The sequence below is a fragment of the Camellia sinensis genome, chromosome 11, assembly GCF_055761805.1.
Source record: "Camellia sinensis isolate YWXY chromosome 11, ASM5576180v1, whole genome shotgun sequence".
Lineage (NCBI taxonomy): Eukaryota > Viridiplantae > Streptophyta > Magnoliopsida > Ericales > Theaceae > Camellia > Camellia sinensis.
In genome coordinates, this window is record NC_138971.1 from 160,668,171 (window position 1) to 160,682,214 (window position 14,044).

General features: G+C 32.6%; 1 protein-coding gene across 1 annotated transcript; it reads left to right on the forward strand.

The window, feature by feature from the left end:
• The first annotated feature begins 9,752 nt into the window (after nt 1–9,752).
• Nucleotides 9,753–10,621, forward strand: LOC114273808 (14 kDa proline-rich protein DC2.15). The gene has a single exon (XM_028215629.2). It carries the CDS (start codon nt 9,843–9,845, stop codon nt 10,275–10,277), a length of 435 nt encoding a protein of 144 aa, XP_028071430.2. The 5' UTR covers nt 9,753–9,842; the 3' UTR covers nt 10,278–10,621.
• The last annotated feature ends 3,423 nt before the right edge of the window (nt 10,622–14,044 follow it).

Consider the following 14,044-nt stretch of genomic DNA (forward strand, 5'->3'; position numbering starts at 1 on the left):
TTTGTGCATAATTATAGTAAGGATAACTTACGTAAATTTGATTCAAAATCTGATAAAGCAATTTTTCTTGGCTATTCCTTAACTAGCAAAGCTTATCGTGCTTTTAATAAAAGAACTCTTGTTGTGGAAGAATCTATACATGTAGCATTTGATGAAACTAACATCTCTGCTCAAAAGCAAATTGTTAGTGATAATATAGATTTGGAACTAAATATGGAAGATTCAAGTATCTACAAAGAAGAGAACCAACAATGTAAGTTGAACAAAGAGATTGAACAACCTATTCTCCCACCTTAAGAAAAAGGAGGAAATAATGGTGATTTGCCAAGAGAATGGAAGTTTGTTCATAATTACCCTAAGGATTTAATCTTAGGTGACCCTATAAAATGTATTGAAACTCGTTCTTCACTTAGAAATATTTGTAGTAACTTGGCTTTTCTCTCATAGATTGAGCCTAAAAACTTTCAAGAAGCCGAATTCGATGAACATTGGATGATAGCTATGCATGAAGAGCTTAACCAATTTGAGAGAAACAAAGTATGGGAACTTGTGCCAAAACCTAAAGATCATACCATTTATCGGTACCAAATGGATCTTTCGAAACAAGCTTGATGAATCCGGCACAATTATAAGAAACAAGGCTAGACTTGTTGCACAAGAATACAATCAAGAAGAAGGTATTGATTGCGATGAAACCTTTGCTCCAGTTGCTAGATTAGAAGCCATTCGCATGTTACTTGTATTTGCATGTTTTAGAGATTTCAAACTTTATCAAATGGATGCAAAAAGTGTCTTTCTTAATGGTTTTATAAATGAGGAAGTTTATGTTAAACAATCCCAGGTTTTGAAGATCATGCTTTTCCAAATCATGTTTTTAAACTATCAAAAGCTTTATATGGTTTGAAACAAACACTTCGTGCATGGTATGAACAATTAAGTAAATTTTTTATTGAAAATAATTTTTCTAGAGGAACGATTGACACAACACTTTTTGTTAAAACTAAAAATGATGATTTACTTATTGTGCAAATATATGTGGATGACATTATATTTGGTGCTACTAATGAAACCTTGTGTAAGGAATTTGCTAAGTGTATGCAAGGTGAGTTTGAGATGAGCATGATGGGGGAGCTAAATTATTTCATTGGGCTTCAAATCAAACAATGTAAGGAAGGAATTTTTATTAACCAAGCTAAGTACACAAAAGAACTACTCAAAAAGTTTGATATGTATGACTCAAAAATAACTGGAACACCTATGAGCACATCCATTAAGCTAGACAAGGATAAAAAAGGTAAGTCTATTGATCAAACAAAATATCGAGGTATGATCGGCTCACTTCTTTATTTAACTGCAAGTAGACCCGATATTATGTTTAGTGTTTGTATGTGTGCTAGATATCAATCAAATCCTAAGGAATCACATCTCAGTGCTGTTAAAAGAATTTTTAGATATCTTGTTGGCACTCAAAATTTGGGACTGTTTTATCCTAGAGATGTTGCATTTGATTTAATTAGTTTCTCAGATGCCGACTTTGCCGGATGCAAACTTGATAGAAAAACACCAGTAACACTTGTCACTTTCTTGATAACTCATTAGTATCTTGGTTTAGCAAAAAGCAAAATTATGTTGCTTTATCAACGGCTGAAGCTAAATATATAGCTTCAGGAAGTTGTTGTGCCCAAATACTTTGGATGAAACAACAATTGGAGGACTTTGATTTGCATTATGATCATATCCTTATTAAATGTGATAATACTAGTGCCACCAATTTAAGCAAAAATCCAGTTCAACACTCACGAACAAAACATATTGAAATTTGACATCATTTTTTAAGAGATCATGTTCAAAAATGGGATATTGTACTTGAATTTATAAACACCGACAAGCAATTGGCGGATATTTTCACAAAACCCCTAAGCGAGGATCGCTTCAATTTTTTTCGTGGCAAGCTTGGAATGTCGATTTCTACGTAAAAAGTTTTGTTATGACTGTGAAACTTGAATTTTTGTTAAAATGATATATGTGTATTGCTACATTGATGTGGAAACATTTATATCAGTTGAATGCTCTCAAGTCCTTCATACATTTATTATTCTTAACAGTTTGTTATTCATAATTATGTATTTTTGTTCAGCATCTTGAGCTTAATTTAATTTTGAATACATTGATTTTTTTATTTATTTTTGCTATTAGGCTTAATTTTGTTTATTTTTTATTTTTTCTCGTTTCACTAATAGGCTTCATTTCCTTTACTTATTTATTTATTTTATTTCTTTACTTTTCTTCTTATTATTATTTTTTTCTTCTTTTCCATTATTTTTTTTGTTTTGCCATTAGGCTTAATTTTTATTTATTATTTTCTGCACTTTCATTTCATCTTCCGTGCTTAAAAAATATATATATATATATATATATATACATAAAAACAAAAACTGAAATGAAGAAAACAAAAACAAACTTAGAATAATAATATTTACATTAAAAAAAAAAACAACAACAATACTTTTCATTTTTTTCCGGCCATACGCTGATCTCACTTACTCACCTCTTCCATCGTTTTCTTCTTTTTTTTATCACCTTGGGCAACCCTTGATGCCCCTGCCCCGTGCTTTCGTCGAGAGTGACGTCTCCCCCCTGACTATTAAAGGCCAAGAACGACGTTGCTCCAAATCGGGCCATGGAGGTGGTCTTCCATTTAAGCTATTTATTTTCGGCCTTTAGTGCGCTTATTTCTGCTCGGGCATCCTTGTACATGCGCTGGAGTAGAGCGAGTTGGGCGTTGACTTGATGGAGCTCACTCGTCCTGTTCTGCAGTCTGTGAGCCAATTTTTTGACTGGAGTCACCGTCTCCATACAGGACGTCAGTGTAAAATGATTGGCTTCAATGTCTGATTGAGTTGCCATGATTTGCTCAATCGACATCGTAGGAAGGTTAGGCAGAGGAATGATAGGAAGAGTAGGAGTAGGGGCACTCGGTCCAGCAGAGCTTATGGGATCGTTCAGGTCTAGAAACAGAGTGAGGGGACGGGATGAGGAAGCCATGGTTTAGAGGTGAGAGGTGTAAAAGAAATGAATTGTAGAGAGATAGAAGAGACTAGAGTGGTGAAGAAGAAATAGAAGAGAATGGTGAAGAAGAGAATGGAAGAGTGTGATTAAGAAGAGAAGAGGCTGAAGAGAAAAAGACAAGGAGGAAGAGATAGCCGAAGCGAGCGGCAATTGAGGAGAGTTGCTTTTGTCGGCCAATAAAGCAAAAGCCAGGCCGCGTGGCAACCGCGTTTTGCGAAAAAAGAGAGAGGCGCGTGAGAGTTGTATGTGTATGCATATATGTATCTATAAACGTATATATATGATTATCTATTTTTTGATGCCATTTGTCCCTCTCATTTTTCTCCTCCTCCTTCTCCTCCAGATTCTGACCCATGATTTCCTTTTGATAATATAACAGGGGGAGAAATTATTATGATGTTATTGACTAAAGCTTATTTATTACACATGTGCTAACCTATGTATTTAAAAATGAATTTAGGGAGCATGACTTGAGAGGGAGCCTTTCTTACTCCTAAATCAAATCAAATCAAATCAAAATATCATTGTATGCCATCATCAAAAAGGGAGAGATTGTTAGACTTATTTATTTTAATGATTTATTTAATTATGTTTTAATTTATTTGAAAGAGAAAAATAGAATCCAAAATTTATTTTGATGATTTATTTGAAAGAGAAAAATATAATCAAAAGTTATTTTGTCTCATTATTTCTCACCTAAATCTTTATCCTAAATGTTGTTAGAATGTATTTAATATTTGATTAAATCAGGAGTTCAAACAGTCCAAAACAAAGGTTCAAGCAGCCTATCACAGCAGCAGGCCAAAAGATTCAAAAGGTTCAAGTGAAAGATATTCAAATTAGTAATGATGGAAGTATAAACGACTATCAAGGTTCAAAAGGCCAAAAGGTTCAAAAGGTTCAAGTGAAAGATATTCAAATATGTAATGATGGAGTGGAAGATATTCAAATTGGTAATAATGAAAGTGCAACGGCTATAAATTCAAATTCAAATTGGTAATGATGGAAGTACAACGGCTATAAACGACTATAAATTTAAATGACTACAAAGGTTATAAACGACTATAATTTTCATTATATATACCAAAGCCTCTAATGTAAACAAGTGACAAAAAACCTGAAAATATTCTTTAATCTATAATCACTCACATATTTTCTCAGAAATTATACACTGAGTTTTATAGCTTTAAGCCCATCTTTTTTGTGTGAGATTTACAAAAAAATTAAAATTTCATTTTATATAACTATCTTTTAGAGATATTTATTGTAAGCTTTCTTTGAAAGCAAAAATACCATTTCATCTTGTAAAAGTGTTGCAAATACTGTATTCTTGAAATCTTGAGAGTGATTGTGAATTACCTAAGATTTGCAAGGGTTTGGACTTGTGAAGTCTGTGTAAAATCTGTGGAGGATTGCTCCATTTGTAAAGAGATTGCTAGCATCCCTGTGAAGCTTTGATAGTAGAAAATCTCAAGTGAAGCTTGAGGAGTGGACGTAGGCCGAGTTGAAGCCGAACCACTATAAATTTGTTTGTCTCTCTCTCCCTTATCTCTTTATTTTATTTTAAATTGCCATAGCTATATTTCACATTTTTATTGTGCTAAAATCATTAACTAACATAGTTGTTAAGACACTTGTTTTAATTATTTTTATTTTATTAATTATATTTATCTATTGTACTAGTCATAATTTTTATTAGGGTATTATTAATTTCAATTATAAAAACCTAATTCACCCCCTTCCCCCTTTTAGGTTGTCTTTTGGATAACACAAATGAAGGAGCTGAATGTGAAACAAGTCGAATTCAAGCCTTGGGCCGATCCAATCCTCTAAGCCCAAATCCAAGTGGGTTAGATGAACATGTGGGCAAGCCAATTAAGTCCAACTCCATGATCAACAGTCTACGTAAGTGCTCAAGCACTTGGGCCCAACTCGTAGTAGAAAGGCCAGTCCAGCCGCGATACTGGTAGGGTTGTACACGGTCCGGATTGGTTCGGTTATGAGAAAATCCAAGAACCGAACCGATTCTAACGGTTCTGTGATTTTGAGAACCAGACCAGACCATTACACTTGCAAAATCAGACCAGAACCAAACCGAAAAAACGGTTCGGTTTCGGTTTAGTTTACGGTTCCAAAAATTTCTATTTACAAGAATAAATTGTTAATATTAACAAAATAATTACTCAAACTAATTACATTTAACTTATGATAAAAACTAATAATATTAAGGCATTACTTAATATTACATATCTATACCATCCTAATATCATTAAAATTATAAAAAACCAATTAATAAAAATAAAACTTGATATTATATATATATATATCTTTTAAAATTCGGTTCGGTTCGGTTCGGTTCGAACCGCGGTTTTTTCATAAAATCCATTAACCGAACCATTTTTACGGTTCTCATATTTCTTAATCCGAAACCGAACCAATTCTTAATAGAACCGAACCAAACCGTACGATTCGATTTGGTTCGGTCCGGATTACCGGTTTGAACGGATTTTTGAACAGCCCTAGATACTGGGTTGGGCCGAGCTGCAGAACTTAATCTATGGATCGAACTAATAGGCCGATCCCATCATTAGAACCAAAGTAGGCCGAGCATATACAAAGACATCTAAATGAGCCAGCCTATCTCTACAAACAGTCTCACAAAAGGCCGAGCCGAGGCACAATAGTACCAAGCTGAGGGAACCTCTCAGAGAAACGTGGAAGCTATAAATGCTTGCCTGTGCAGGCTGCCACCTCAGCTGGTCCCCTCTCCTTAGAATCATGAAAACAGTTAACCAAGGGAATCTGATCTGTTATATGCATGGTTACAATGAGTATATGCATCCATTGTTAACTACATTGTGGTCTCCTACCTTGAGCAATGTTAAAGTAAGCCTAGAAGCACCAAAACTCCATGAAATCATATTGGGCAACAAGCAAAGTTTTCTATATAAGCCTCACTCTCTTCACATTGAAGGTATCTGATCTTAACTTGAACACAACCGAATTTACACTTTTCTTTCCTCTCTCCACACCTAGAGAGAGTCCTTCATCTTCTTCGATCACTTATTCGCATGTCGGAGGGGTTTTTCGGCCAACCTCGGCCAGAAAGCCTTGATGGTGTTTTGTGTTGCAGGTCCTCGGTTTCTGGACAATCCATTCAGTTGTGGAGCTCCGATCCACTTTCATCTAGTGCGGTATTTGGTACGCACACATGTCTTACGTCAAATGCAGTAAACTTTTACTTTTGTTTTCTTCCAAAATCTGGGTTGACTCTAATTTGTAACGTCATGCCGATTTCTATTCTATTGCAAGGAGTTAGACCATCTCCAACCCAATTCTAAATGCTTCATCAAATTTAAATTTGATGAAAAAAAACTCACTTTTTACTGCTTTAACCCAGCATTAAATGTTTCATCAAATTTAGGATTTCTCAAAATTTTCATCAAATTGAGGATGGATGTACTTTTCATCAAATCACTATTTATAGCCATTGAAGTTGCAAGTTATTTTTACCATTGGACGACCAACCGGATGTCCTCCCAAATGACCACCGCTTTGCAAAAATTTGTGAAAAAATTACATTGGCCGGTTGACAGGTCGGACAATCATCCGATCGTCTACCCGGTCGATCGGTATTTTGATGAAAGCCCGTTGTAGTGCGTGATATCAAATTGAGTTTTTATTCAAAGTTTTACTCAAATTTAGTGAAAAAAAAAAAAGATATAACATTGAAGATACTCTTAGATCGGTTAAGTTACCTACATTTAGTTACGGATCTATTTTTTGGCCAAGAGTGGTCATGGCCGCCATGCTTTCTATAACCTTTATATATATATATATATATATATATATTTTTGAGAGATAGATATTCTATTGGCCTCCCTATTCAATTTTTATGATAATTTTTCACTATCAATATATCATTTGTATCTACTCAAATGTCGCTTTTTATACTAAATTTAATAAAATATTATTTACTTTGACTAAATAAATATTAAATAAGTGATAACAATAGAAGGCAATTAAAAATTCCTTTTAAGTATCTTTATTTTTATTGACTATATATTTTGATGAATTTCAACTTGCAAATCAGAATATAAAAAAAAAAAAATTAAATGCAATTAGAGTTGAATATACATAATATTTGACCCCTCCATCTTAAAATCTTAATTCTGTCTCTACCTACGTTTGATTAGACTTGTTCGGTTGTGAAGTTAACAATCGCCAATAGTAAACTGACTGTCATGAATAGAAGTTTAAAATAAAAAGCTTATAACACCAATTGATAAGTTTAAAATAAAAAGCTTATAACACCAATTGATTTAGGTGAACTAGCATAGGATCAAGAATTGGCATCATAGAGCCTGGTGTTCAACTCATGGTGCCAAGCAACCCTCGTAAACTCTGCGGATTAAATGCTGACCATTGATTAACCGTCCTAAACACACATTTAATTATAAAGTTGAAGCATTTCCTAGCACCAATTTTTTTTAGGTGAACGAGATTGTTTGGTTATGAGAAGCAATCAGTAACATCTACTCAAAATTTTATTCAAGAATATCAATTTGCGGTCTAAATTCGTCTATGCACAGATTTTACTGCACACCATCTCAACCACATATCAAAATTCTTGGCAAATTATTTATTTAATTTTTTGGAGCACTGTTTTTACTGAAAGAGCAAACGTGAGAATCTTTTCTATCTGAACTCTAATCGGATTTGACTTTTAATTATTTTTCACCACAAGAAAAACAAAGAACCAAACAGCAAAAGATGAATATTTCTGGAAGCCTTAATATCTCATAATTGATCTGAAGCTTTTAATTTATGCATGTCATTGAGTAACATTAATAAACTCTTTTTTTTTAATATCTTTTTATTAACAAAAAAAAAAAAGAAGACTTTATTGATGGAAAGATTATGTACAAATATAAGATCACACACTAATAAAAAGGAGTGGATATCATGACAAAGTTAAACCATCTCAACTAGGTTAATATTTTTTTTGATCGGCAAAAAAGAGATTTTATTGATGTAAGAATCAAGTATAAAGTATAAAACAAATTACACCAAGAAATGGAAAATGCAAGAGTATCGCAATGAGTTAAATCATCCCAACGAGATTGACACAAAAAAGCCCATCCTATCATTTGCTATAACACCTCTAGAATTGGTGAGAAGCCACAAAAAAAAAAAAAAAAAAAAAAAAAAAAAAAAAAAACAGACCAAAACACCACAGCAACAACACTGAACCACTGCTGCTGCTAGACACCATAAAAATGCTCAACTAGGTTAATATTGCGTAACTAAGACAATCATATATCAGCATACCACCAGGTAGGTGGTGAGACACCAACCAAGTCGGTGAGACACCAACCAACAAGAAGGAAAGCAAACAAAAGCAAAGGGGGGAAGCACAGTGAAACAATCATGGCCTCATAGGAACACCCAACAAGCACTGCCCAGTAAAGAATAACATTAGCACTCTGCCACCAATGCAAACTCTAATTTGCTTCATGTTTAAATTGAAGTCATTAATTAAAAAATGAGCTAATTTAGGTGATGACTTCACCCAAATAGCAACTCTAGTCTTGACCAACTCAATCACTTCATCAAGGCAAGGCTTTGAGTCTTTAAATAAACGCTCATTTCTGATTAATTTGAGTAACATTAATAAACCTTAATGCTATGTGAATGGAAAAAAAATCACAAAAGAAAATTATAAGCGATTCAAATTTATTTCCGATTGATTTTTCTGTATACATCATAATCTTTCGCAAGTTGCAATAATAACATGTTTAATCATTTATTAGAAAAAAAAAATCTTTACAATGTATAAAAGTATGAGGGACTGAAAATTAGATCAATAATTGATTAATATTTTAGTTTGAGTTAGAGAGAAATGAAATGACAGGCAGTCAAAGCAGAAAACTCCAAACTCTATAATGCAAGATCGTTAAAAAAAAAAATAAAAAAAATAAAAAAAAAACTCTATAATGCAGGAGGCTAATCCTCCAGCTTGCACCCTCCAACTTGTTTAGCATAGCCCAGATTTCCAATCCACTCTGCTCACATGGCTGTCTCTATAATTTCTCCAACAATGTTATGTATTCCCAAAACAAATAAATAAATAAAACAGATATTCTTGTGAATCAATTTTATCACGAGTATATCCATATTATATAAAGTTTAAATTTATACCATAAATTTAATTTTTAATATTTTTATCAGTATTTTTTTTAATTGAATAGCACTTTTATTATCATTCTTTTTACATTCACTTCATAAAAAAGGCTGCTTAATATCACCTATTTGCTTCATTAATTGTTTAACAATTATCTCAAAATGAAGGAACCAATCAAAAGTATCCATGTAGTAGATAATATAAAATAGTGACAAAAAATAGCGACATATAAAATTTCTTTAAATAAAATAAAAAAGTTATTAATAATATTAGAGTGTTACGATGAATTGTCTACATAGTATTCTTAACAAATAAAAAATCACAAAGCATACTAGTTTGGCAAACTCTTATTTCTCAACTGCTACTTAATAAAAATGAGTACATTACGTCATTGATTAGAAGTAGAGTGCTAGATAATACTTAGAGATTTCTGAATATTACCCATTTAAAAAAAACAATAAAGGAGAAGTCATTATTTCCATCTATAAAAGCCTAACCCACTTCACCATTTCCATCACACCCAACATTCTCTCCAAAGCACACACAGCCTAATTTCCCAAACCATTCAAGACTTTTTGGTGTCATTGAAATGGCTTCAAAGGCACTAGCTTCAACTACTCTCCTCCTCACCCTCAACCTCCTCTTCTTCACTCTAGTCAGTTCCAATTATGTCCCATGCCCACCACCACCATCAAAAACACCCAGCCACCACCACTACCCATCTCCTCCTCCAAACCACTACCCATCTCCTCCACCAGCCAAGGCCACTTGCTCTACAGACACCCTTAAGTTGGGTGTGTGTGCCAACTTGCTCAATGATTTGGTGCACCTAGTCGTCGGAACCCCGGCGACGACTCCTTGCTGCTCCCTCATTGGGGGACTTGCTGATCTTGAAGCTGCTATTTGCCTTTGCACTGCCATTAAAGCTAATGCCTTGGGGATTAATCTTGATGTTCCTGTTTCTTTGGGCTTGTTGCTGAATTACTGTGGAAAGAAAGTCCCCACTGGCTTCCAATGTGCTTAGAGCTGCTTTTGTTTATTTCTCTCACAATGTATTGTATTTCTTTCTTTTGAACTTTTTCACTGTTTTCACTTATATTGTTGTGGAGTATTTACAACAAATAATTATGGGTACTGAAATGAATAATTTCTTCGAAGGAAAAAATGTAAGCAATGTGTAATGGGTTCTATTGGAAGGGTTGATCTGATCCCATCACTATAAGAACGCGAGTAGCAGTAGTAGGAGAGTGAATTTTTACTCTTCGAATCTCTCTCAGTGCGTTTTATTTCCTTGAACCTGTAAATTTCATGTTTTTATTGAAATTTTTCTTTGCCGATCAAAAAAAAAGAAAAATTATTGCCTCGCAATTTCCATTTCTCATTCATATGCACAAGATATGGGATTGACTTGTGAAATAACTATACATATATACAGGAATTTCATATAGAAAATAATATAGCTTACTTACATCGATTCAACAAAATAAAAAATCTATCATTATATGCTTATTCATAATTGTAAAAATATAATTTTCAAACCATTTTATGAGTATTTTACATGAAAATTTTATAAACTTAGCATTTACAGTGAAAAAATTGGAGTTAGAAGATTACTCATTATAAAATTCCATACTTGTTGGTGCACCACATGAGCTCGTTTAAATTTCTAATAATTGTGCATGAGATGGTTGATTCTGGGCTAAGGTCTGCCTGCCTGTTGCTGTGAGCTGCTGTGGTTGTTTCTGTTTTGCTCTTATGTGTCTGCTGTAATTTGTTTAATTGGGATCTGTTTCTATTTTGGGTTTTGTCAGGCTTTCGTTTTTTGTTTCTCTTGTTGGTCTTTCCTCCGGTCGGGTTTGGTTCCTCACCAAACTCCTGGGGTTGAGCTTGTAGTTAATTGGACTTTCTTCTCAGTGCCAATCTAGTTGGGATTGGATTAATTTGCTATGATGCTTGCTGCTCTTTTCCCTTTTATTTGATGTAATCTCATTTCATGTATAATTTTTTATTAATAAAAGTCTTTTTTTACTGATAAAAAAAATGTATATATGTGAGAATTTTAAAATTGATATTCTCTTGTCTTGATCTATCAGAACAAGAGAACAAAACCGACAATTTATTTTATTATTAAGGACAAAAGATGCCTTCCATTATGTGGGGGGACAAATGATCCCATCCAATGTTTAGATAGAGAGAGATAGAAATATGAGAAATACTTGAGATATTTAATTTATCATTTTTAAAAAATATAATTTGTATTCGATAAGTATTAAATTTTAATTTATTAAATATTCTATTATGTGAAGTCTAATTTCAATGTTACATCACTAATAATCATTTAAGAGTGATAAATTAAAAAAATAGCATTATTGATAGAAATATTAGGAAAAACACACATGGATCGATCAATCTTCTACAAGCAGTGCTCAAGACCCGTAGGATATAAAGTCTATTGATGTTACCAATTACTTTGTTTGGTTTTGATTTTTAGGATTCATTTTTTAGATAATTAAATTTTTGTATTTTTTTATTTTTACTGAATTTTTTTAATATTCTAGCAAGCATTTTAATTTTTAGATATACCTAACATAAATACATTTAAAAAGTATAATATTTGTAAAAAAAATATTTAAAAAATTCACTGAATACCAAAAATACAAAAAAAAAAAGAAAAGAAAAGAAAAGAGAATTCAGTACATTTTTTTTGTATTCTTGTGTATTTATTAATTTTTTAAAATATTTTTTTTACAAATATTTTATTTTTTAGACATATCTAAGTAAAGTGCATCTAAAAAAATAAAAAATTGCTTAAAATTTTAAAAATATTCAATAAAAAAAACACAAAAAATCAAAAACTCAATTTTCAGAAAATTGAAACGAAACACACGGAATACTTTCATCAAAAAAATAAGATAGTATTTGGTTCATTAGAGTGAAACGGAATGAAATGCACATTTATTAAAATATTCATTTCAATGTTTGATTGACTAAAAAATAATGACAAAATATATTGCAAATAAAGTAATCATTCATCCTTTTAATAGAATGGTCATTCTATATATGAGAGTCTAAAAAATAACCACTTAATGAGCCAAATACATAAGTTACCATTTACAACATTAGCTTTGTTCTAATCAACATTTTTTTATGATTTCTTAAAAAATGTGGCTCATAGCATTGTTCTTTGGACCATTACTAGACCTCGTTTGGAAATAGGATAATTTAGTAACTTTTTGATTATTTGGTTAAAATATAAATTAAAAAAAATTAGGTGGTGTTTGGCAAGTGGGTTGGGGCTAAAATAGCCACAAAAGACAAAACAGGCTATTTTAGTCACAACAAACAAAACATCACATCCAACCCATAATCATTACACTCTTCTCTCACAAAAAAAAGCCAAAAAGCCAAAAAGTCAAAAAGCCCTTCCCAAACCAAGCTTTTTAGCTCAGGCTAAAATAGCCAAAAAAGCCAAAAAGCCAAAAAGCCAACCCACTTCCCAAACGGAGGCTTAGTATGTTTGGGATGACTTTTTAGCTTTTTACGAAAAGATGTGCAAAAAGTAGAGAGAAAAGAGAATCTTTGACTTTTGGTATGGGTTGGTGGCTTTTTGCTAATTTAGAGCATCTCCAACGGTTACTCAAATTTTTCATCAAATTTAAGTAAAAAATGGCTCATTTTCCCAATTTGATATCAGCTGTTCCAACGGTGAACTTTCATCAAATCTGCGCCGGGACAATCGGTTGGTCGACCGGTAAGGGCAAATTTTTTTTTTTTTTGAATTGTTTGAATTTTTTTTTGAATTGTTTGAACTTTTTAGTGGTCGACCGGTCTGTCAGGCAATTTTTTTTTAATTGTTTGAACCTATAAATTTTGAACTGTTTGAACCTTTTAGTGGTCGACCGGTTGGTCAACCGGCTGGTTGACCGGTTGGTCTTCCCCAACGATAACAAACAGTGATTTGCTGAAATCAGTATCCCGTCCTCACTTTGATGAATTGTTTGGTGAATTCTCAATTTAATATCGATTTGGTGCAACCGTTAGAGCACTAAATAGTAACTTTTTTACCAAAATTTAAATTTGATGCCAGGTTTGGTGAAGCGTTGGAGATGGTCTTAGTAACTTTTTGACTAAATAGGAGGATTCCCAAACGAGGCCAAGTCCACATTTGGCAAAAACTGTTTTAGTTAAATTTTTGGAATTGAAACTTTTTTAACTTGGATTAAAAAATTCATTTGATAAATTTATTTTGACTTTTAAGAGATAAAAAGGAAAAATAATTATAATTTAAATATATCATTTTATTTTAATGACTTATTTAGTCTATTTTATTTTTTATATTTTTTTTACTCTCAACTGAAATAGCCAACAATGCCTAAAAATATCAAACACAAATGACATGCAAATTTTGGTCTATGACAAATAATTGATACTATCAAAATTAAAAAAATTTCAATATTAACTGATATAAGAATCGATACTGTTAAATATATAACTGTACATCATTCAAAACAATATTTTCACGAATTAAACAAAACCGGCCCGCGGGGCGGCTGCTGCTGCCGCCGGTTCATCTGTACACTAAGGCCATGTTTGTTTGGGCGGACTGGATTAGCATTCCCAAGACTCATAGTCCTAAGACTACGAATCCGTTGGATTATGTATCCTATCTTAACTAATAGTCAAGTTTAAAATAATTAATCCGTACTTCAATTGTTTAACCAAATATCGGATTAATAATTTTATTAGACTATTAGTCCAATCCCAAGCTCATGTCCACCCAAACAAACATGA